The 25,993-nt window shown below is 43.6% G+C and overlaps 1 protein-coding gene across 1 annotated transcript in view; it reads left to right on the top strand.

The window, feature by feature from the left end:
• The window catches only part of SI (sucrase-isomaltase), a 220,785-nt gene that overhangs the window by 52,234 nt on the left and 142,558 nt on the right, over positions 1–25,993 (top strand). The window contains exons 22-28 of the mRNA XM_053309014.1: positions 1,498–1,547; positions 7,434–7,598; positions 8,219–8,368; positions 9,571–9,777; positions 11,841–11,995; positions 21,548–21,716; positions 25,069–25,165. Coding sequence (XP_053164989.1) covers positions 1,498–1,547; positions 7,434–7,598; positions 8,219–8,368; positions 9,571–9,777; positions 11,841–11,995; positions 21,548–21,716; positions 25,069–25,165 — 993 coding nt within the window. The remainder of the gene's footprint in view (positions 1–1,497; positions 1,548–7,433; positions 7,599–8,218; positions 8,369–9,570; positions 9,778–11,840; positions 11,996–21,547; positions 21,717–25,068; positions 25,166–25,993) is intronic.

Below are 25,993 nucleotides of genomic sequence, written 5' to 3'. Positions count from 1 at the left end.
AGATTTTTAATACAATCCAAACTTTGGAAGTATAGGAGTGAGCTGGAAATGTCATACTGCAGTAAAACTTTCCTGTAATTAAATTGTAAATTACTCAGAGCATGCCCCCCCCCACCGCCCTTGCTCCTTCTCAAAGCAGGGAAAGCATCCTTGTTTATATAGGGTCAACTGGCCAGGAAAAAATTGGCCAGACCTCCTCTTGTGCTTTCAGTGGCAAGATGATCTGCAGAAATCAGCAAATGAGACATTTCATGGCATGAAGATCAATATTACCTGCCAACTGCTGTATAGCAAACGGTTGTTACAGAGTGCAGTTGAAAAGTCTTTGTGTACCCGATCGTGTCATTGTTCCCAAGTGGAATCTGCACTTCTATACTGACATTCATGATGTCTGTATTCACACTCTTAAACTGCATTAGTTTAGACAATTACTTAGCCTTAATTCCAATAGGACTGCTATTCACATAAATAGGGTGCTCAACTATTTTTCTTGGAGAACTCATGTGCCTTTAAAAGCTGAGTTTTAGATATCCAGGGGATGGGACTCCCCTCTAGGGATGTGCATGAACAGTATGTGCACCCCCTGGGGTAGCATGCGGGGGTACCATTAAATGAGTATAAGGCAGGATGCCTCTGAGTACCAGTTGCAGGGGAGTAACAGCAGGAGAGAGGGCATGCCCTCAACTCCTGCCTGTGGCTTCCAGAGGCATCTGGTGGGCCACTGTGCGAAACAGGATGCTGGACTAGATGGGCCTTGGGCCTGATCCAGCAGGGCTGTTCTTAGGTTCTTATGAGCAGAGAAGGTGCTTCTTGCTTGTTTGCCCCCTCCCCACCGCTTCCCCCCCTCTGGCACTCGATTTTGAAAGAAATGTGTGAGGCTGCAGCATTCCTTCCTGCAGCCCCAATCAGCGTTGGCACACACATGGCCGGCACTCACATGTGTTGGCCATGTGCATGCTGAAGCCAATCAGGGCTGCAGGAAGGAATGCTGCAGCGTCGCACATCTCTTTCAAAATCAAAAGCCAGCGGGGGGAGAGTGGCAGGGAGGGGGCGAACAGGTAAGGGACCCTCCCCACTACCTGTCAAGCTGGCTTGTACGCTGGCATTTGAACAGGTTCAGCTCTCCAGAAGAGAGAGCCAAACCTGTTCATGCACATCCCTACTTTCCTCACCATACTGCATTTCCAAACAAAGAATAACTCCACCTATCTATTTTTAGTCATTCACTGTTAAAACAATGATGAGTGGATCCTTGCTATTTTTATTTATTTCATGTTTTAGGGTTTTTGGGGGGGCGTTTTCTTTTTTAGTTATGCTTTGAATTCTGCTTCAGTTGTGTTCCGGCAGGAAAGGAGAATTTTTGCATGCTAATAATACATTTTCTGCATGCAAAAAGCATTCTGCAAAGTTCTGTACTTTTACTCAATTTGATTTAATCAATTTTTTCCATATGGCAGTTTTTTAAACACCTCGTGCATTTCTTTCCCCTTATTTTAGGCACAGTGGAAGATAAAAAGTACATCTTGTATCACTTTGATGTCACCAGTGTAAGTATATTTTAATAAGCACTAAAGATTAAATGAAATTAGTTCCCAAAACTGTCCTCAAGTTTTCCCTCTCTGGATATTCTCTGAATACTCAAACATTTTTCAAATACTCACATCTAAATATTCAACAAATATTTGTTGTATTTCATGTTCTATGATATTTGAGTTCAATACTATATATTACACTGATAGTATTTGACTATGATGTATGGCTAACATACATGCAGCACTGCTTCATATTCAATTGTTCAGCATGAAAGGATAGTTGACATGCAAGGATAGTAGTATTTGACAGCATGCAATGGTATAATATTTATGCTAGACAGTATTTGACAGTTAACATATGAGAGTTCATACTGGATGCCGGTATAAACACTGTGTTTTTGAACACTCACATTTTGAATCTGAATCATCACTTTCATAACTGGAGCAGTGAAAATTGTAAATGTTGGCAAATTTTGATTTTTGGGGAATACTTATTTCCACTGTAATCAGCAAATTATTTTCATCAACTGTTCATTTACCCTATTGTGTTTCATCATTTACCTTGTGAGTGTTAATGAATGCTAATGAGTAACAGCGTTTTTAAACAGTTCTGAAAGGTTTATATATTGCAAAGCATTCATACTGTTATCTGTAGATTCTGTTCCATTTTGTGTTGTTCTTTGGATCTGCTATCGTTTTATTTAGTCTGAATAAGTTGTGTTTTGTGCTTGCTGATGATTGGATCTTCCTGGACTTTGGGGAATGGTCTTTTTATTGCTATGCTGTGATATGCTTTTATCTGCCGCCTAGCTCCCCCATCAGCCCCTGTTTAATGATAGTGGTTGACAATCCAATTAATGAGGTAGCAATGTCCTTCTTACCCTACATTGTATCATGCAATTGTGCCCTGGCTCATAAGCCTCACCCCGGAGGCTGATTGCTACGAGTATCTTCCCCCACTCTGCTGCCACAAACGGTGAAGTCTTTAAGGTTGGCGATGCCCCTATAAACAGAGAAACCTGAACTATGAAGCCTCTAAGAAATGACTGAAAACTCCCCTTTATGGCAAACGCATGCCTTAGAGCATTCACTGCTACGGTGTCCTAGGCTTTCACAGGCCTGCACTGTAGCTGCCAGGTGTGACCAAGGCATCTACCTAATGATGGAGAGCAGTCAGAGGTTGCCCTCCCCAACACAAGCCTATTCACAGGAAAGCCAAACAAATCCTGCCCAGCTCCCCAAAGGGTGATCAGCCAAAACCTGTACTATTCTCCTGGGTGTGGTGCAGGGATGCTGCTCAGGAGTGGAAGGAGGGGGTTGGCCAGGCACAAACTTGAATGGTTTGTCAACTCTGCCTCGGTTCGCTTTTAACACATTATTTTACCTTCTCTGCCTTGTGCTTCACAAAGTGAGGGGGGACAAATCGATCACACCTGAGATGCACTTAAGCGGGCAGAAGTATTGTTAAAGAATAAGGTGTAGGAAACCCAGTTTTATCTGCATTTTCTGCCAAGCCCTATTTCCCTTCAGCTGCTTTTGCAGGTCTCCCTCTCTAGCCTTTTTCTGTGGCCACCTTGAATTCCCTTTCCCTAACAGTGTTGCTGTGCCACTTACGTCACCTTAAGAGGCACAGCTGGGAAATGCTTGACTAACAAGCAGAAGGTTGCCGGTTCAAATCCCCCCTGGTATGACTATGATATTTGAGTTCAGTACTATATATTACACTGATAGTATTTGACTGTGATATATGGCTAGCATGGGGGATACCTTTGAGCGAGCAGAGAAGGTGCTTCTTGCCATTCCCCCCCTCCCCAGATTATGTTTCCCAGACTATGGGAAACATCTATATCGGGTAGCAGAGATATAGGAAGATGCTGAAAGGCATCATCTCAGATGGCACGGGAGAAGACAATAGTAAACCCCTCCTGTATTCTACCAAAAGAAAACCACAGGACTCTGGGGGCACCAGGAGTTGGAATTGACAACACACTTTACCTTTAACCTGTGAAAGGTGTTAAATAATCTGCTAGAGATCATTTCCCTAAATGATGTCGCTCCTTAATTTTCTTTGCTCCCTTGTGCTCTGTAGCCACCAGTTTTACCACCCCACATGAGTTTTAACTGCTTTCCTTCCTGAATCTTACTGCTTGCTACGTTTTTCTTGCAAACTCCAGCTTTCTACTGTTATTTTTATTAAAGGCCCTAATCACATCTACCTCCTTTCCCCCTCTTCTTTTTCCTCCCCCCCTCCGCCCTTTCCATTTTTGCTGAAACTCAGCTTGCAAAAAAGGGGTGGGTTGGGTAAGGAGAAAAAAAGGCAAGAAGTCGCTGAGAGCTGATGTATGCTACTGATTTGTAGCTTTAATCAGACAGATTTGTAACTGTAAGTGTGAGTCATTGCGACATCTAAATAAACCACCTTATTATCAATATGTTCAAATAAACATACACAGGGTTGGGTTCCAAAGTTCACAAGAGCAGAGCAAATACAAGGGTGTGGGAAGAGATGACAAATGAAGGAGTCTGGTGCTCATTCTCGAGAGCATGATATACAGGTAGCCCTTGTGATTTGCGGGGTTCCCTTCTCGCATAGAGATGCAAATACACAAACTGCAAATAACAAAACCTCACCCCTACGGGAATCTAGGGGTTAGGTTCCTACACACTCACAAAAGGCTAAAAATAGTAGGGAAATACAATAAGAGAAATAAAGCACTCTGCCTTGGTCTCCAGCAATGCCCCACCCAAAATCCCCAATCCCTCCAATTTTAGCAACATTGCGGAATTTTTTTTTTTTTTTAAGAGTCACAAAATGATTTCAAACAGTAATGACACTGGAAATGACTCCAGAGGTAATTTCTGGGGCCCTGAAAGCATGGATACGTTAAACCACAGTTTCTGGAATGACTGATTGTGAGGGCCACCTGTATTCAGTTCTTCTTCTTTCCTGCTCTTTTGTTGAGAGAGCCCAGTAATCATTAACTAACTGTTACTTTGTTGGGAAACTTATTTAGCTCACTTAGACTGCGTTAACTTGGCTAGTAATTTTTTGTTTGGTTTTGCTATTTATTTTTCTAGAGAGTCATGATATTTGTTCCCTGAATGCATTGATTGTATGAACATAAGAACAGCCCTGCTGAATCAGGCCCAAGATCCATGCAGTCCAGCATCCTTTTTCATACACTGACCCACCAGTTGCCTCTGAGTCCACAAGCAAGAGGCGACAGCATGTCCTCACTCCTGCTGTTGCTCCTCTGCAACTGGTATTGAGAGGCATCTTGCCTCTGAAACTGGAGGTTGGCCCATAGCCACCAGACTAGTAGCCATTGATAGATCTATCCTCTGTGAACTTGTCTAAGCCTGTTTAAAGCCATCCAAGCTAGTGGCCATTGCCACATCCCGTGGCAGAGAATTCCATAGATTAATTACACACTGTGTGAAAAAGTATTTCCTTTTGTTGGTCCTAAAACTCCTTGGGAATGTTAGGACCAGGAACAATCCCTGGTGAGGGGAGTGCTGGGTGGGCCCTGTGAGAACTGACTGAGGATTTGAAAGAAAGAAAGAAAAACCAACAGGAATGTCCACTAGTGTAACAACTAATTTTCCATAAATTCCCCATCTTGTTCCCGCTGCCTGTACCCTTTTGACTCTTCATCTGGAGTTTTAAAAGAGATGTGTGATCTCATGTCTTCACCACTTTTTTGTGTGCGCACTCTAGTTGTTTGGGCAGGATCATGTGCATGCTGCGGGGATATTGTCGAGTGAGTGTATGTGCCTCAAATGGCCAAAAGGTTTGGCCTGGCTTGCACTGTGTTGCAACAGTAGGTGCAGATCTCTTGTATATTCTATGATGCTGTGCCACTGCTCTGCGCCAGCATTTGCTTTGGGGGAAACAGCCGGCTGGGACTAAAGTCTCTCTAGCTGACAGCATTCCTGCCATCATGGGACAGAGAGGAGTGCTCCTGCTGGCTGCCTTTGTAAGCTCTTTCTTTTAACTCCTTCTTTTCCCTCTCAGATCAGTGCCCATTCTCATGCACTGGGTCTCTTCACAGTGCCGTGCCAATGTTCAAACAGGATGTGTGCCTAAACTTACAGGAGAGCTGTAGTTCTGTCCTAGAGCACATGCTTGCAGGAGATCTCCAGCTCAAACCTCAGCATCTCCAGCTAGGGCTCAGAAAGTCTGAAATTCTGGCGAGCTGCTGCCAGTCAGTGTAGACAATACTGACCAAGATGGACCAGAAGTCTGGCTCGGTATAAGGAAGCTCCATATGTTCCTTCTTGTCCAGTGTGCTTACCACTGGAAGTGCCTCCTTTCCCCACTAAAAACAGCCAGAGAGAGAAGAGTGCTTTTTCTTATTGGGTTCATGGGGAATAGGAGGGTAACTCTTTGTACCATTTTCTTAGCAAAAATCACCCTGCCCCAAGCAGCTGTTGGCTTCCAAAATGGATGGGTGCTAGGGATGTGCACAGAATGAAAAACTGGCGGTTCCGCTTGTTCAACAGTGGGGGATGTCTAACTGTAAGAGCTGGAGAGGATGCACTTACCCCTCCTGCCACTTTCCCCCTGCCGGCATCTGTTTACTTCCAAGCCCATCGGGGCAGCAGCATACTTCCCTGCTGCCCCTGTTGTCCGGATATGGAAGTAAACGAATGCCAGCGGGGGGGGGAGCAGAGGGAGGGATAAGTACACCCTCCCTCGCTCTTAAAGCAGCATCCCCGCCACCTTTGAGCCTGCCCGCCACGGTTCCGTGCACATCCCTAGTGGGCACAGCTGTTTCTTTTACACTATAGTTCCGTCCCCAAATGTTTTTAATGTGGCTTGTCCTGATCCTTTTTTTCTTTCATTTTTTAAATTAGAGGGGCTTACTATAACCCCTTGCTGGCAGTACCCTCTCCCGTTCTCCCTCTCCCTCTCCCACTCCCTCCCCCCATACTTATATTCCACCCATTCAGCTCACTGCTGCTCAGGATAGTTTACAATCAAATTTTGTCAATTTTTCAAAATTACTGTCTTGTACAATAAATTACAACACAATTACAGCAAAACATTTCCACCAGGAAGAATTCATGATCTGCAAATAATTCTCTTGGTTTCACTGTTTCCACCTGTAAGATATGTCTGATGAATACAAAGTGTTTACTCGTTTCTGCTTATGATTTCTTTGCTGTGGATTAATTGACAAGACCTGGCACTTATCTCTTAGACTCAGTAGTGATTCTTTCAGCTGAAGATTTCTCTGCCATGGATTCACTGGCTAGCTTTGGATTAGTCACTTACCTTTGAACTTCAATGATCCCTAGCTGTAAAATGGAGCTTTTGAAATACCTTAACAGTATAAAGCATGGTGCACACCAAAGCATGTCTCAGGTGCTGTGCTACTACCCCACCCAGCTTTGAAATACAAGGCTGGATGGGCTTTTTCATTGGCTGGAGGGAGCCAAGTAGGTGGTTCTTGGTAACCATTGGGGACCATGCTCCTTGGCCACCTTGTTCAACTGCAGGACCGTTATTTCCACACTGTGGTGTGACAGAATTGTTAGTAGGCCACTAGAAATAAATGAATGAAGCAATTAAAAGCTATAAGTTTAAGTGTCCATTGACAAAAGAGGCTGCCCTCCATATTTCTGCCTGATTCACTGTGGAAAGATACCCCTGCCAGCTGGGCAAAGACACACCTTTCAAAGTGGTGACTCCCTTATATTCAGTAAAGGGAGAACAAATTTCAGCCCAGCATAGTGTCTCCCTAATGGCTATTTTCAGCATGTGAGTGATGATTCAACATTTGTTTCTACTTTATGGGAATTTGGTCTTGAAAATAATAGAAAATAATAGAAATGTATAATTCTATTACTTCTTCATCATAAGGTTTCTTAACAAACCTTAATACTTTTGTCTTTCAGAATGTATTAAGCATGACTTTAGTAGTGAACGGCTACAATGATCCATTAATATTTGATGAAATCAAAATCCTTGGGTTGCCTCTTGAGCCTACAAATGTGTCAGTGACTTCAAATGATCAAACTCAAACTTATCCTTTCAACGTCAGTTACAATGCTGCATATAAGGTAAATATTGCTGGCTGTTTTCATAAATTCTAGGAACTGAAACATCTTTCATATGTACCATGTTCTGCATGGGATCAGATTAATGAATAGATACAGAGGTACCAGGCGCAGCTACTGTACATATATTCACTTGTACAGTTGCATGAAACTCTAGGGTCAAATTAGATGTTACACTAAACTCATAATTGCCCTTGAGAGTGGCATCTGGTCACTTACGTCTGTTCTGATATCATGTTATTCTATCACTGAATTCAGACCTAACAGGAAACCAGAGGTCCCTTCACCTCTGGTTTCCTTGGACACACATCTGAATTCAAGAAACAGAAGTTGAAGGCAAGAACGTACCCACAGTTTCCCTCCCCAAACTCCACTCTGAACCTTTGGTGCCTCGACTCTGATTCTGCAGTGCCAGCATTACATCCAAATGCTGCCTCCACAGTTTTGTGCCCATGGAGCTGGAGTTGAGGGAGGAAGCTTCTTCCTCACTCTGGCCCAATTGGCTGTGCAGTCTGTCCTTCTGTCAAGAAGGAAGCCCACCCAGCCAGCTCCTCTGCCTCTCTGCAGTCTCGCAGAGTTCTGTTCTGTTATTTATGATTTGGTTTTGGTTTTGATTTCCACAGGTTGCCAGTATAACAGGTCTTCAGCTTAAATTAGGAGAATCACACAAGATTTCATGGAACCAAATCCTAAAAGAAGATGACAAATTTGATTGTCATCCTGCACCTGACGCAACAGAAGCAAGCTGTAAAGCTCTCGGCTGTAACTGGAATGTAAGTGTGTGTGTGTGTGTGTGTTTTTAAAAAATCCAAATCCCAAAAAGAAAGCTATGCAGGCAAAGGGACTAAAATGTTCCTTTCCATATATAGCTTTGATTTTTAGAGGTGTGTTGGTTGAGGATTTAGTAAATGATTCCCTGGGTCACTTCTCTCTCTTCTTTCAAGTTCTTCTTCAAAATCCTTCAAAACAGATATCAGTAATCAAAGATTCAGTTAGGAAATAAACCAGATTAGTTTTAGTCGCAACTGGACATGAACGCCATATAAGCCACAACTAAAGTCACCTACGTGACTTGAGGGTTTGTGGCGTACCTTCTTAATCCTATTTCCAACTATAATCAAGCTATCAGTACGCTTAACAGCATTTGTCTACATTCTTTTTTCTCTCCCTCCCTTTCGTGTTTCCCCACTGTTTATTTTAGGAGCAACAACCCATCTTTGTTGCCTGTGTAACTGTATCCAGTGCCATATAGGGTGGCTTCACATGTCACACATAACCTCAAGTTCACCAGAGTTGCCGGTGCCCCAAGAACACATGCATACACCCTATCTCCGGTGTCAAGAAGGGCATGCTGAGATTTGGAAAACTATGTCCTCAAGGGCTGCATGACCCTCAAGGATGTAGTTTCAGAAGGCAAAGAGCAATCAATCAGTCAATCAATCAATCAATCAATCAATCAGAGCTTTAAATCCCAGCAAAATGGGGATTCTGGCTGGGTTTTAAAGGGAAGTCTTTTCTCCACTCTTTCAAAATTCCAGAATGACCCCAAGTTATTCTTCAAGCTTAGAAACACTGGTCTAATCAGGGGTGACCGCTGCAGATGAGCTGTGGGGTGGTGGGGGGAGAAAACAAGCCATGGGTGTGTTGCTTGTTCACCCTTCCTGCCCTGGCTGCCTATCTCTCCCAATATGCTTGCCCTGTTCTGAGCTACACAGGTTCTCATTTGGCCCAGTTGGGCACAGGAATCTCCAGCCATACAGTTGAAATCCCCAGTCACACAGTTACCCAGGGTGGGGAGGGTGAACGAGCAATGCACCCATGGCTCATCTGCAGGGCCAGCCTTGTTAGCTACAAGTTATCTGAAACTATAGTTATAAATACTGGAGATGATTGAGTCATATACTGTGCAGGAATTTATCTACTTCCAAATTCTCTTCACTAATCTACATATTATCATGCAATGGATCATTTTCAGCCTGTTACTACTGAAGGTGCTCCATACTGTTACTATGACCCAAATGATGGTTACAGTGTTGAAGAAGTTCAATACACATCTTCTGGATTAATAGCCAACCTTGGCAAAGGCACTACATTTGCTACCCATCCAAAGTTGAGCCTCACAAACATCGACACACTTCGCTTGGAGGTGAAATATCATGAGAACAACATGCTACAATTTAAGGTAAATGCATTGAAAATACTCTAAATTATTTACCTTGAAATCACCCGAAAATACTTTTTATTCATATCAATGGCAAAAGTTTTGTTGTGGTGTGGTTTTTTTTAGCCCCACTGGTTAAGTATTAAATCAAGCATTATTTTTACTGTGTTAGCTGAAATAAAATAATATAGCTCCTGTAGATTCCATCAGCATATGTTGATGGAAATGTTTACAAGCCTCATGGACTTTCACATCTAGTCCGAATTATAGAGAAAGGGAGTCTGTGGATAATTAATTAATATCTAATCAATAGATCATCATTGCAAAGAATGTACATTATTACAGTCTTACAATTAATCACAGTTTCTTTAAAATAGTTTGAATAGGTACGGGCTGTTGGACATTTACATTCTTTGGGTTTTGGTTTGATAGATTGGTAATTTGAAAGGAATGTGAATCTTTGTTCTGCATCCAGGGTGTGCTGCGGTTTTTAGTTAGTGCTTTTTGAACCTTTTCAGCTCATGTAGAGTTTGGCGAAGTTACTATTGGACAGAGCTCCTGCAAAGCCCTTGTTGTAACAACAATGAACAGTTCTGTTTTGAGGCATGTGTAATCCTTGTATTTTTCCTGCTACCAACATAGATTCTCCAAGGTTATCTCCTTGAATAATTTTTTTCCTATTCCAGTGATGCAGCAAGTAAAGTTGTACCCACCCTACCCCTAGTGGTGCCTTTTAAAATGGCGATTCACTTATATTTAGCAGGAGGAGAGCAACTGTCCTTATCCACTCCTAGACAGACAATGTCTAAATCTAAAGAGAAATATTAGGTAAACACCAGTAACAAATGCTGGTGATTACTGGTGTATATCTTATATTTCTTCTTCGATTGTGAGCCCTTTTGGGACAGGGAACCATCAGGTTTCTATGTAAACTGCAGTATATAAATATTTACTGTTATCAGTTGGTACCAGTTAGCTACATAGTCTCTTAAATAGGCTTGCACAACTTTTGGCCGCACAAATCAAGCATAATCCAGCATAGGTTCAATGTATCTTCAGGTTTTGCTGTCTGATTAGAACTGCAAAAAGTGGTGGCAGGGAGCGGGGGGAGGGAAGTTGTCAAGCACAAAGAGAGCCACAATCCATGGCTTGTCTACTGTGTTTAGTTTGGTGGGTCACAAGTTGTACAGGGTCTGGAATGGAGCCATAGCTCAGTGGAATAAGATCTGTTTTGTAACCAGAAGGTCCCAGGTTTGATCCTCAACATCTCCAGGTAGGGCTGAGAAAAACTATGGTTTGAAATCTGGGTTTGTTGCTGCTAGCCAGTGTAAACAATGAACCTGTTCCCATGATCTTAGCCTACTTTCTACTGATCGTTGGAACCAGTGGGATCGTGGGTGAGCCCGGTGGTTCCAAGGCAGCTAGTCTGCCCCCTTAAATGAGCATCACCACAGCACATGGCAACACACTATTAGACCCCTGACTGGGAGGTTGCATCCTGGGACTTCCAGGGGCCGGATGGGCCCTGATCCCCACAGCCTTCACTAGCTCTGTGACAGAGCTGGCAGCTGTGTGAGCAGCCGATCCGGCCCCCAGGGCTTGGAGGCTGCTTGTCTGTGGGGAGAGCGGGCTAAGTCCACTCTCCCTGCAGACCCACCAGAAGCTCTTCTCACTAATTGTGAGAAGAGCTTCAATATGTACTTTATGTATGTATTTAGTTTTACACTTATATCATGTTCTTCCTCCAAGAAGCTCAGAGCATTGTACATGGTTATGTTTATCTTCACAACAACCCTGTGACATAGGTTAGGCTGATAGATAAGTTACTGGTCCAGAGTCACCCAATAAGATTCATGGCAGAACAGGGATTTGAATTCTGCCTGGTCCACCCATACTAACAACTACACCCAGCAGTGTCTTTTTATCACAGGCCTTTTAATTTGTTGGCTACCTATAGGAGCTACTCGAAGATCCTGTCATTTTGAGAGAGTCCTGTAACTGATATTGGGCAAATTTCCAATTCCATTCTTGCAATATATATTCTATGACCATGCTTTAAGCCAAATACCCTTTCTTCTGTGCAGATTTATGATTACAGTAACCCAAGATATGAGGTTCCAGTGCCACTGAATCTCCCCAATACTCCTGCAAGTACCCCTGAGAATCGTCTCTATGATGTGTCAATTCAAAACAATCCATTTGGAATTCAGGTTGTGCGCAGAAGTACTGGGACAGTCATGTAAGTAGCAGTTACAATTACAGTTACATTTTACAGTATTTATTTTTATATCTATGTAAACCGCTTTAGGAACTTTTGTTGAAAAGCGGTATATAAATATTTGTCATTGTTGTCATTGTCAATTCAATCAATTCCTTTATTATGATCACAGACAAGCACATTGTCGTAATGCATTTAACAGGGTATTAAACCATATTACACACACAGGCTCTCCACATGAGCAGTGCGGAGAGCCGAGGAGTGTTCTGCGTAACCGAGGAGGGTTCTGCTTCCCCACAGATGATCCTGTGCCTAGCCCAGATCGGCCACCCACACAATTACTGGCTCTGTCAAGGAGCCAGTAGGTGCAGTGGTTATTGGGGGTCACCTGGCCGCCGGAACCAGCATGCCCCGTGCGGGTGCACGGGGCATTCTGGGGGGACTGATACCAGGAGGCTTGTTGTAGCCTCCTGACTCATGTGTCACTGCAGAGCCGTGCCGCGCAGGCACACGATCACCAAAACAGGAGTAGCGGAGCAGTCACTCCGCTAACCTTGTTTCACTTGGGGGGCAATTAGGCAGGCTAGCTGCTGGGAGCTGTGCAGCTACCAGCAGTTCACATGCATGGAGGAAACTGGGCTGGACTCTCTTAGCCCCGTTTCCTCTGCACGTGTGAATAGCCTTGTTGTGTTGTTGCAAAGGTCAGAATAACCCTTCCTTCCTTCCTAACTTCCCTCCCATAATAATAAATTGTGGCTGGGGGGCGATGGGAGCTGTAGTTCAGCAACAACTGGAGAGCCAGGATTGCCTTGATGGGGTTATTTATATACTTGCGATGTGTTTTCACAGTCATATGTAATAGGGGTGTGCAATTCGGGTTTTCGGGTGATTCGGCTCGGACCCGAACCGAATCACCCCGTTCTGTTTTGTGCCCGAATATGGGTCACCTGAATCACCCTTGATTCGGTTTGGATTCGGATTTAATCTGAATCCGAATCTGAATCGATTCGGGGGGGTAAAAAGGGGCCCAGGGGCATAATTTTGGGGTGGGGTGGTAGTGCCCAATGGGTAGAGTCTACCACCCCAATTTCAGGGGGATTGGGCAAAGTCCTGATTTTTGGTGAATTTTTGAAGTTTTGGTGACTTTGGGGCAGTTCTGGGGCATAGCATGGGATCTGGGCAAAAGGAGTGGGGTGGGGTGGTAGTGCCTAATGGGTGCAGGCTACCACCCCAATTTCAGGGGGATTGGGCAAAGGGCTGATTTTTGGGAAATTTCTGAAATTTTCATGTCTTAGGGGCAGATTGGGGCAGAAAGTGGGGCCTGGGGCAGAATAGTGGGGTGGGGTGGTAGTGCCTAATGGGTGGAGGCTACCACCCCAATTTCAGGGGGTTTAGACAAAGGGGTGATTTTTTGAGAATGTTTGAAGTTTTAGTGACTTTGGGGCAGTTTGGGGGCAGAAAGTGGATCTGCCCCAAAAGAGTGGGGTGGGCTGGTAGATAGTGCCTGATGGGTGGAGGCTACCACCCATCCCCAATTTAAGAGTGATTGGGCAAAGGGGTGAATTTTGGTGATTTTATTTTTATGAGGTTTGTCTTCATAAGGTGAAGTGTGCTAAATTGATTACTTCCTCATATTATTCATAGTAATTGAGGTGTGAAAAAGTGAAAGTGGGGTCATGAGAGTTGTTTAATTGAAAAAATCTCATTTGCTATGATAGAATGAGAATTCACACCTCAGAAAAAACTTCGCGTCCGAAATTCGGGTGATTCGGCTCGTGCCCGAAAAATATCGGGGGACATCGGGGGTGATTCGGTTCGGCCCCGAATCACCCGAAATTGTTCATTTCGGGCACAGATCGTTCTGTGCCCGAAATTTTTTGCACATCCCTAATATGTAACACACATATCTGAAGTAGGTTTATTTTCACCACAGTCAATACCAACTTTCTTTCTTTTATCCTTAACTTGTATTCTTAGAGTATCTGGCTCCACCTGACCAGAACTGCCCATTGTTTTATAACACATGCTTATTTTTCACTGACTGACCCTTGAGAATGCTTGAGCTACATTATACAACTTTATTATCATGATTTCTAGCATGCAGTATATGTCCCACCTTATGTTTTACATATGCCCCTTAAAACAATGGGTGAAACTTTCCATTTTCTTCTATTTATCAGCATCCTTGTGAGAACAAGACAATAGTCATGGACTATAAAGATATCATTAATATAATGTGCACAATCTTCTTGGGTAAGGAAACAACTTTACCCAGAGTCTTATGTTGATTTTTTTGAATTTGTTGTACGTCTGAACGACTCAACCATTGTTTGGACACCAAAGCAACCCAAGGATTCCTTCCCCAAACTCCAGTTTGAACCTTAGGTTTGTAGTGAGCTTTGCCACTCATAACTGAGGTTCCATGGCTGGTCTGTTACATCCGGATGCTGGCCGCTGCATTAACCAGAGTTGAGGGAGAAAGCTCCTCCCTCACTTTGACTGTGATTGGATCTCTGCAGTCTCCCTGATTGCAGAGAGGGTCCTGCTGGTTACATCTAAATGGGGACAGGTAACCTGGGGCGGGGGGACAGACCACAGGTCCAATGGGCCCACAGTTCCATGTTACGTGCAAATGCAGCCATATTTAGATTATTTACTGCCTCAAAGATGTTTGTACAGTACAACTAACACTGTTCTACTGCTGAAACTGAATGGTTGTGAATATACATCATAACATGTCTCAATTTTCTACTCAAAATTTATTGTCAAGCTCAACTACTCTCAGGTTCTCTCTCCCTTCTAAAACCCTACAGACAACTGTCAAACTTTATAATTCTGGTTTTCTATAGGAAAGTTTGAAAAACATTCTTGGAGGTTATATGGTTTTCAAACAGTGTGTGAGAACACAATTTTGTCCACCAGATTAGCTACTGGCACCTAGTGACGAATTTGGACTCTAGAGGTTGCTAAATCCACACACACCCTCCAAATGAAGAGTAGGATATAACCACTGCTAATTTTCCATATTAATATTATGTTTAATATCTTAATGTAAAGTGTGCCGTCAAGTCGATGTCGACTCCTGGTGACCACAGAGCCCTGTGGGAGGGGTTTACCATTGCCATCTCCCATGCAATATGAGATTATGCCTTTCAGCATCTTCCTATATCGCTGCTGTCCATTATAGGTACAGTGGGGATTCGAACCGGCAACCTCTGGCTTGGTAATCAAATTGTTTCCACACTGTGCCATTAGGTGGCCCTAGATTAAACTGCTTCCTTAAGCTCAACATTTCAAATTTTGTTCCATTGATTGTCCCTTGTGCAAGTTTAAGAGGCTCTGTGAAGATGAGTGCTGAATTATATCCAACATCTGCTTGAGTTGAAAAGCTTCTGATTCCCAAGCAAAATGATGTTAGGATAGTTGACATGGTTTATTCACATGAGTCTCAAATGCATTGCTGGTCACTATAAATCTGGCACCTTCTAAGATATCTAGTCAAAGGAACTGATCACTACACAAAAGAATGTGTTTGTTTGCACTCTACCATGGTGCAAACAGGTTTGGGTGTGATGTGCATACAACTCTTGTATTTCAGATGATTGGCTCATTCATATAATTGGTTTAATGTTGCCCAGAGGTTAAGGACATAAGAACAGCTCTGCTGGCTCAGGCCCAAGGCTTATGAAGTCCAGCATCCTGTTTCCCACAGTGCCCCACCGGATGCCTCTGAAAAGCCCACAGGCAAGAGGTGAGGGCATGCCCTCTCTTCTGCTACCCCCACCCCCGCCAGTATTTATAGGCATCTTGCCTCTTAAGCTGGAAGTGTCCAATAGCCCTCAGACTAGTAGCCATTGATAGAGCCTGTCCTCCATGAATTTATCTAAGCCCTTCTTAAAGCCATCCAGTCTGTTGGCTGTCACCACATCCTGTGGCAGAGAATTCTATAGGTTAATTATGGATTGTGTTCTTCTGTTTGCTGGTCCTAAATGTACTTGGCAATTATTTTCATGGGATGACTCCCAGTTCTAGTGTTATAGGAGAAGAAATCTCTCTCTCTCTCTCTCTCTCTCTCTCTCTCTCTCTCTCTCTCTCTCTCTGCATTCTCTCCACACCATGCATAATTTTATAGTAGAGATGTGCATGAAATGGATTTTTTTATTTGTTCCAAATTCAAATTCCAAAGATTTGTTCCGAATTTGAATAAAATTCGAATCTGGTCCAAAATTCAAATTGTTTTGGCACCCCCCCTTTTTTTTTTACTCATCAGGGTGCCTGAATGTTTGGGAGATTTTTTGCCAAATTACTCTCAAATTGAATTTGAATCAAACTTTGAAAATTCATTTCAAATTTGAATCAAATTGCCCTTTTAAGGGGTGATTCGATTCAAATTTGAATCACTCAAATCACACAGATTTGAATCGAATCAATTTAAATCCAAATCGATTTGCACATCCCTATTTTATTTACATCTATCATGTTTCCCCTCAGTCATATTTTTTCTAAACCCAAAAGCGCCAAGCATTGTAGCCTTACCTCATAAGGAAGGTTTTCTTCCATCTTTGCTGCAGTTGTGTTATACTACAGTGTAAAGCAGCAGTCATGTGGTTAATCCTACTTCATGCTAGAGAAGGCTTTCTTGATTGGTTGTAAACAAACAACTACTTCTCAATTCTTTCCCTTTCCACTCAGTTACAAGCTTTGTTCTAGTGTTCGCATTCTAGGTACAGCACTGTACACAAGTACGGAGGAGATGTAAGCATAGGAACATAGGAAGCTGCCTTATACTGAGTCAGACCATTGGTCCATCTAGCTCAGCATTGTCTATACAGACTGGCAGTGGCTTCTCCAATGTTACAGGCAGGAATCTCTCTCAGCCCTATCTTGGCGATGCCAGGGAGGGAACTCGGAGCCTTCTGTATGTAGATGCTCTTCCCAGAGTGGCCCCATACCCTGAGGGGAATATCTTACAGTGCTCACAAACGTAGTGTCCCATTCAAATGCAAACCAGGGCATAACTGCTTAGCAAAGGGACCGTTCAGGCTTGCTGCCACAAGACCATCTCTCCTCCCAGAGCTAGCATGCTGGCCAGCCCTTCTCATCTGTATATCCATGCTCTTTATCCATGCAGAGGCAAACTCCCTGCCATAAGGAGCTCTGACATGTATGAGGGAGATTAGCTGGCATGCTCATGTCCCCTCAAAATCTGTACCAAGATAGCAAAAGCCTGAATAGAGCCTGTGACTAAGTAGAAACAAAAAAACCCGAGTTGTCTTTGGTTGTAAGCAAACAAGGAAGCCTCCATGCAGCATGAAGGTCAGTGATAGTAGCCCTACTACTGCTCTACCACAGGTGCATTAAAATAAATACAATGGAACTATACAGTATGACAGAGAGGGACTCCTGCATGTGCCTGCATCTAAGGCTCATTTGGGAGGATAAGGGCTGCAGGATAAGGCCTTCTCTGTGGTGGCTTCCTCCTTCCTAAATGCCCTCCCCCTTAAATGAAGTTAATGGAGTGAGTGCTCTGTTAACCCCATTTTTTGGTTGTGTGTCTGCCACGGCTGCTCGGACACAGTTGGGTAGAGGGGACGGGGACCCCAGAAATGCACCAGGCACCTGAGCAGTGCATTACTGGGGCTCGGGGGGGGGATGCTGCATGGCAGATCTTCCCTTCACCTGACCCCTGGAGCTGCTGGACGAACCAGGGTCAGGTGCAGGAGTGCCTAAGCAAAGCCACCACCCTCCTGGCCAGGCGATCTGCCTGCCCAGCAATGAGCCAGTGAACATCTGCAGGGAGATGGGGTGAAACCTGCTCTTCCCGGACACCCACTTATGGCTCTTCACACTAATCGTGTGAAGAGCCTTTAGGTGTTTTTTGATTTTTGATAGATTGTTTGTATTGTTTGTTGTTTTATTGTTAATCTGAATTTTGTAAGCTGCTCTGGGATTTTTTTTAATGAAGGTGCAAGATATGTCTTTTCAGTAAAAACATGGTGGGGCTATTCTGACGATCAGCAAAAATCAGGTAGCCTCTGCTAGCCCGGTTTTTGCTGATCGTTAGAACCACCAGGCTCACAGCCAAGCCCGGTGGTTCTGGAGTGGCTAACCCGCTCCTGTAACCTGACCCTTAGCCCGGGTTTGTGGAGCGGGCGCTCTGCAAACCCGGGCTATCTGCTCATGAGTAGCCGCAGCGCAGCTCCGCGCCATGGCTACTCGTGTGCAGACCCCCGACCGGGAGGCGAAAAGCTGACTCCTGGCTCCGGCGGTCTCCCCAGTATGCCCTGCGTGCTCGCACAGGGCATACTGGGGCTTCCGGGGGACACACGGCCCCCAAGCTCCCCAGCCCCCGCCAACTCTGTCTTGGAGCCAGCAATCGTGTGGGTGGCCGATCCAGCCGCCCAAGGCTCCCTCCCTGCTCATGAGTGAGGAGAGCAGGCTTAGCCCGCTCTTTCTGCTCACAGCCCCAAACCGGATCTCACGGATCATGAGACCCGGTCCGGGGTGTGTGTGTGTGTGTGTGTGTGTGTGTGTGTGTGTGTGTGTGTGTGTGAATCTACAGGACTGAGTTGAGTATTGTGGAGAGGATTGGTAAAGATGCAAAAGGTTGCAGCGATCACATAATTGGTTTAAATTTTTAGAGAACAATTGAGGTGAAGAAATATCACTGTTTTATGGTTAAGGTCCCCTAGAAGTTCTCTGTTCTTCTGCTATAATCTTTTGAGTAAATGCCTTGTGAACCGAAGTATTTTCTCTGTTTCTTTTAGGATCAGCAGGCAACAGGCTAAGCTTAGTTTAGCTTTTCCTTTATGTACCTGTCATCTCAAATGATCAGACAGCATAGAGAGATAAGCAGCACACCATTAAGCAAAGCAGAGCACCACAGATGTATAATAGATAATCAAAACCTTTTCAACACCATCAATGCTTAAAATATTTCCCTCACCCGTTATGGATGATTTCAGATTCCCCCCACCCTGCCGCCCTTTAACAGTTCATCATTTAAAATGAGGGGAAATGTCAGTGCAGGTTCCCCCCCTGCGGTTCTCAGAACAGTTAAAATTAGAAGTGCTGGTAAAATACTGGATGGGATTCCTGGTGTTTGTCACAGTCAATTTGCAGGCAGGTTTCAGTTGCTGTGAGACAGTTTCCCAAGGCTTTGATCTGTTAATGTTCTTTACAAAGGTATGTAATACAGGAATGATACCACAGCTCTCTAGACCTCAATACATCTGCAGATCCCACTTGTATATGTTTTTAAAACTGTACTTAAGAATACGAAGCCTTCCTACATTTTACAGTGTTAGATCCCTTGAGATGAATTGCCTTCCATGAAATCTTCATGGCTGAATGTTTAAAATAAATAAAAAGGATTGCCATGCAATGTTCTAGACCCACCATGGATCACTGATGTTTGGGTATATTAGGGGGCTATTCTCACGATTGCAGAAAATCGGGCTAGCCTCCGCTAGCCTGATTTTCTGTAATTGTGAGAACTACCAGGCTCAGCTGCGAGCCCGGTGGTCTAGAGTGGGTAACTCGCTCAAGTACCCCTGCCCTAAAACCAGGTTTGCGGAGCGAGCGCTCCACAAACCTGGTTTTCAAGATAATGAGTAGCCACGGCACGGCTCTGCAGCACACGTACTCATGAGGACACCCCTGGAGGGGAGGTGAAAAGCTACCTCCCGGCTCCGGGGGTCTCCCCAGTATGCTCTGCGCACTCGTGCAGGGCATACTGGAGCTTCCAGGGGCCATGCAGCCCCTGAGCTCCCCAGCCCCCACCGGCTCCATCACGGAGCCGACAATCATGTGGGCGGCCAATCCAGCCACCCAGGGCTCCTGCTTGCTTGTGTGCGGGGAGAGCAGGCTTAGCCCGCAATCCCCGCTCAACTTTACAAGCCGGGTCTCACTGATTGTGAGACCCAGCTCTAGGTGTTACACAGAAGTGCTCTAGCACTAGAATGAGATTCTTCTCAATCGAGCGCTACTGTAAGTGGAAGGGATTCACAAAAAAGTTCCAGATCAGTTTACAACATTCAGATTATGTTGTGGTTGTCCTTTGTACAAATGCAGTAGGCTCTGTGTGGATGAGTTCTGAAGAATCAGATATCCCAGTACTGCTCTGAGCTCTTTAAAAGTGGGCAAGGAATCTGTTTCATATGAGGAATCATTCTCTCTTTGCTCTAGATTGGACTAAATGCCTTTCTCCACCAGAAATCAATTTTGCTTGTCTTGTGTTCTGCTTTAATATTGTGGGGGGAAATGTCTTGTTGGAATGAGTAGTAATTATTTAAAATGTTCAAATAAAAAATTGAAGGTAGTCTCCCAACATCATCAACAACAAAACTTCTAACAACAACAGCAACAAATATTTATATACAGCTTTTCAACAAAAGTTTCCAAAGTGATTTACATAGTGAAATAAATAAATAAGATGGATCCCTGTCCCCAAAAGGCTCACAATCTAAACTGAACAATAAGCTCGACACCAGCATCAGTCACTGAAAGTACAAGTATTTGTTATCTCTCTTTCTCAGCTATGAAATTGTCTGAAATATTTATTGGGCATATTCACATTACCGCCACCCAATCTGGAAGTGGGGGAAATGTTGGTAAAAGGCAAGAACGCATGCTCTCAGCAGGTATGATCTCTGAACACACCCAAATCTGGTTCCTGCCCTGCTTCTCCCAAGATTCTACCGACTTCTGTCACTAAGATTCAAAGCTGACTTGACAAAGTTGATAGAAGTTTGGTTATGTGGCTTGGGAACCAGAATTTGATAGGTTCAGACGTCATGCTCACGGTGAGTACACGCTCTCACGCACTGATGTTTTAATGACATTTCCTCCCCTTCCAGACCAGGCAGCAGTCATATGAAACTAACCATTACAAAAGCTTATCTCAGTTATGGCCTGATAGGAGATGGGGCACCAAGCAAACAAGTATTTGGAACAGGGCACAACAATTGCATAATCACCTTATGATCTGGAAAAAATTGCAGTGGCATCTTGAGCTAATCCAAGATGTTGTACCAGTGTAGCCCCAGGGTTCATCATCTACCATTACCAGGTTTTGCATTGCCTTGTTAGGTGAAGCTGGGAGTATGGTGGAGTGTCATGGAAGGAAGACTGCAGTGGAGATGAGATAATCAGTGTCTAGATAGTGATACCCACTGTTGTATGAAAGCCACAGAGAAAGTTATGTTGGTTCACACCTAAACACATAATATTTAATTGCAAATAAAGAAAGAATGTAAATAATAAAATGGACCACACTCTATATTATTCATTGCATATTACAGAACCTATATTAGAATAACGCATGCTGTCCTTCATCATAGCTGTCCATATCTATAGGACTGAAGTGATAAATGAAAATTTTGATACATAAAAATTATTTAATACTATAGCACTCAGAGCCACAATATCAGTATCAGAAATTGCATTTCCCTTTTCTTCATCCCATGAATACGCATGAAAACTCAACCGCTCCGCATCATCAGACATCAATATAATATTTTTGCTGCACATTGTATCCTGCACGATAACAATGGGCTAATTCTTCAATTGCAGTTGGGATTCCCAGTTACCTGGCTTCGTATTCAGTGACACATTCATTCAGATTTCAACTCGCCTACCTTCACAATATGTGTACGGATTTGGTGAAACAGAACATCAGCAGTACCGGCAGAATATGAGTTGGCACACTTGGGGAATGTTTGCAAGGGATCAGTCTCCTGGAGTGAGTATTGCTTTCTTGATGGATTTCACTCTTGCTGTTGCTGTCTTAATTATATCTCCAAACTGAACAAAAATACATATATGAGTGATGCAGGTTTTTAATTTGAGAGATCATTTGTCTGTCAGATAAGTAATCTGTGTCCGCAGCTGAGGAGTGTGGATACACATCTCTGAATGACAATTGTAAATAAGAATAGTCAAGCACCCCAATGTAGCAAGGGAAGGAACTTGCACTGATGTATTTCCATGCAAAAGCCCATATTTGTGATGATAAATTAATTGGGGATGAGTGGTGGTGAATCCCTCCAGTTTTACTTCGTCGTTCTGCCATTTTGTTTTGACTTGGGTTTTATGTTGTTTTTATCTATTGTTAAATTTATATACCGCCTTTCATTAAAAACATCTCAAGGCGGTTTACAAAAGTTAAAAAACATATAATGTTTTCCATTGGGAAACATGCGCTCTACGTGGGGCTGCCCTTGAAGAATATCCAGAAACTACAGCTAGTGCAAAACGCGGCAGCTAGGGTTTTATCTGGAGCTGCCTAGTGGGAACACATCACACCCATTTTGAAAGAGCTGCACTGGCTACCAGTTTGTTTCCGGGTCCAATTCAAGGTGCTGGTTTTGACCTTTAAAGCCCTTAATGGTTTGGGCCTGGGATACCTGATGGACCGCCTGCTCCCAAGGGTTGTTGCCCGCTTGACGAGGTAATCTGAGGGGGCTCTGCTCCGGGTGCCGACAATGAGGGAGGCTCGGTTGTCGTGCACGCGGGACAGGGCCTTCTCTGTTGCTGTCCCCAGACTCTGGAATGCTCTCCCAGTGACTATTCGCTCCTCGGTCTCCATCACAGCTTTTAGAAAAAACCTGGCTTTTTGCTCAGGCATTTATTTGATTCTCTGCTGCTGCTCTTTATAGTCTGTACTGCTTTTATGCCTTTGTTTTAAATTTTAATCAGATTTGTTTAATTTTTTTCACTTAATATTTTAATTGTGTCTTTTTTACCATCTCGTGTTTTAATTTTTTTGCTGTAAACCGCCTTGGAATTGCTTTAATGAAAGGCAGTATATAAATTTAACAATCAATCAATCATTCAATCAATCAATCAATCAATCAATCAAATTTCCCCAATGGAAATGTTTTCCATAATGGGTTCCATTGTGGTTGTCATCCAGCAAGAAAGGAAGGTTTCAGAATTCTGATAATGGATGTTATACACACACACACACACAGCTGTTTCTCCAGAGGGCAAAAAGTGCATTACTATGAATTATTTACATCTTTTTTGCTTCCCTGCAGGAGGGCACCTAGTCTTTAGCAAGGAACAAATATAGTGACTGACACCCTGGCAAATGATGCACTGGTGTAACAGGAAAAGCACTGCTGTAGTACTAGTGTTTCTGAAGGGTTCCAGACTAACACTGCTCAAGTGCTAATATATGCTTTAGGGAATTTCAATAATCTCTTCCCCACCACCACCCACCTTAGAGGGCTGAACAGCTCTGAGGGACACATTTCTGGGTGACACAGAGCACTTCCTGGGGAAGGGGAAATGGTTGAAATTTGTATGCACCACTGAGCCAACAGTGGAGCTGAGTTAGAAGGCTTCTCTTGTTGTACCAGTGCTTCATTAGTAAGCATGTCAGCCACCAAGGAATAAAAACAGTAACAATAAAATAAATAGGTATGCTATTCTTTCCCAGAAGGGAGGAAAGAGTGCATTCCTTTGAGCAAGATGGAAAAAAGGTGGGGACACACACACACACCCTTCCTAGGGAATTGCAGTTCTTTTGAAAATATTAAAACATATTTTACTCTATTTTACCCATGAGTATCCTCTCACAGAATGGGTTTAAAACAAGAGCAAGAACAACAAACTAAATCCACAAAGAAATAAACTCTTTTTTCCATCTGAGGAAGTGGATCTTATATCTGTCTCTTTATCCATCTGTCTACCTATAGTGTTACATATTCCCCACTTTTCTGAACAGTGAGAAGTTCCAGGGATGAGGCACTATTACCTGGGTATTGACTTGCTTTGGAGAAGAGATCAATGGAGGCTAACAGTGTATCTGTATAGTTGTAAATAAACCAATTATTAAGAAATTGACAATCAAGTGGAGGCAAGCTGTGGGTACACTACTACAAGGCAGCAACAAATCACATCGGATTTACAGAGGCTAGTTCTGCACCTCAGTAAGCTTCAGATCGCTCAGATTTTCTTAAGGCTGGTTCACATGATCTGCCACAAAAAAGAAAGGCAGGGAAATGTTTGGAACCCCACACTCCTGGAGGGGGAGGGTGTTGTGAGAACCTGCCCAAGTCCAGTTCCAGAGTCCTCCACCCAACTTTCTCCCTTTTGCCACCAACTTTTGCCACCAAAATATGAAATCTAGCAAAGACCTGAAGCTGGTTACAGTTGTTGGCTTCTGAACCATAAGTAGGGTCCAGCAGGAGAAAGTCATAGCAGAAGAGAGAGCATTCCTTCAGCTCTTGCCTGTGGGCTTCCCAGAGGTATCTGGGAACAGGATGCTGGACTAGATATGCCTTGGGCCTGACCCAGCAGGCCTGTTCTTATGTTCGTAGAAAAGAATGTCAACACTAGCAGGTTCAGATGACATACCTACTCTCAGCATAGCCACCCCAACACCGGAAGTTATTGTGGCCATACTCTAATCTAGACTGGAGAAAGTATCAGGCACCTAGAAACTATGTCAGGCTTGGCCAATCATACTTCCTGCCAATCATAGGGACTGATGTATCATACTCTTGTTATTTTGTACCTGAAGAGGCACTGTGACCTAAAATCATTAAGTCCATAGAAGCTCATTAGGTTGAGTACTCGTCTGAAACCAAGTTGCCTGGTTAAACCCCAGAGGCACTGACAGAGTGCATGATGAGGCCACACAGAATTCTGGACTAGAATGAGTATATATGTGTTCATACTTGAGCTGTAAATAGTTTCAAAAAGATCTACAATTCAGTTCTGTAAACATTAATCCTATAATTTAACACTTTAAATTTTTGCAAAAGTGTACACTTCAGTTTTTACTAAAATGGTTAAGGATTTGACATATGCTGAACAAAAAGATGTGTGAGTCTTATTAGTTAAAGCAGGAAACAATCTATTCACCTGTTTTCATTCTTTTGTACTTGACTGCTCTCAGATGTATTCAGTCTAGTAACCTGAGATCCGAATTTGGGAAATTCTGGGAAATTTAGTATTAACTTTGCTGGGATGTGGAAAAGTGTATATGTCGATGATGCACCTAGTACTAATAATAACATAGTGGGCAGAAAATTAATTTTCCAAATCAGATATATGGTTAGATCAAGTTATTTCCTTGTTTATAGGACAAATTTAACACTTACGGTGTTCACCCCTTTTACATGGGCTTAGAAGAGGATGGAAATGCTCATGGAGTTTTCTTGCTGAACAGTAATGCAATGGGTAAGTCATAAGATATTTTTATGAATGACAGTGTGACCTACAGCAGGTTGTCCAGCTGCTGGCCAATGGGTCATATTATTTTCTAGCCTAAGGTTTTTAAGCCCCGCTACTGTTTCCTGTACCAAAATGGGAGCATGGGGTGCTGCCTCTTCTCTGGTTGATGCTCCTCCCAGTGATAATCAGAGGTCATCCCAGAGGCTACTGCATCATTGCAGAGATTTCTAGGGCAAAATCTTCTTATCAGAAGAGAGGGACACCTACCAGGTGATGCCTCGTGCCAGCATTGGACTAGGCATTGTTGTCTCATGTAGCTTTGCTAAGGAAACATCAACTTGTTTCAGTGGTGCAATGAGAACACCTGCCAGGTTCTTACCAACAGGAAATTCCTCATTTCCTGAAGCATCTGGGTAGAATTTTAATTCTTCAATGGACAAGGTTACCTGCCAGGGGGGTATCTAGGGTTGTGCAGGCAGGGCACGAGCCCCGGGCGCCACTTGAAGGGGGGTGCCATTTTGTAAATTTTTTTAAAAAATTAAAAATGGCTGCCAAAAACAAAATGGCCACCTTGCATGCTCAAATGGCCTCTGTGAGGCCCTAGGTCATGCCAAGCCTTGCAGAGGCCATTTGAGCATGTGCGGTGGCCATTTTGTTTTCAGTGGCCTTTAAAAAAAAAGATTATTTTTAAAATTGGCCACTGCACATGCTCAAATGGTACCTGTGAGGCCCTAGAGGCCAGCGGGGTGAGGGGGAACCTTTGCAACCCCCCCACAGACTTTAGGAAGCCCCCCAAAGGGGCTACAGGTTAATTTTTTAAAAATATATATATAT

Source organism: Hemicordylus capensis, chromosome 3, assembly GCF_027244095.1.
Source record: "Hemicordylus capensis ecotype Gifberg chromosome 3, rHemCap1.1.pri, whole genome shotgun sequence".
In the NCBI taxonomy this organism is placed as follows: domain Eukaryota; kingdom Metazoa; phylum Chordata; class Lepidosauria; order Squamata; family Cordylidae; genus Hemicordylus; species Hemicordylus capensis.
The sequence above is the reverse complement of the archived record's forward strand: the minus strand, read 5'-3'. Positions and strand labels throughout refer to the sequence as shown.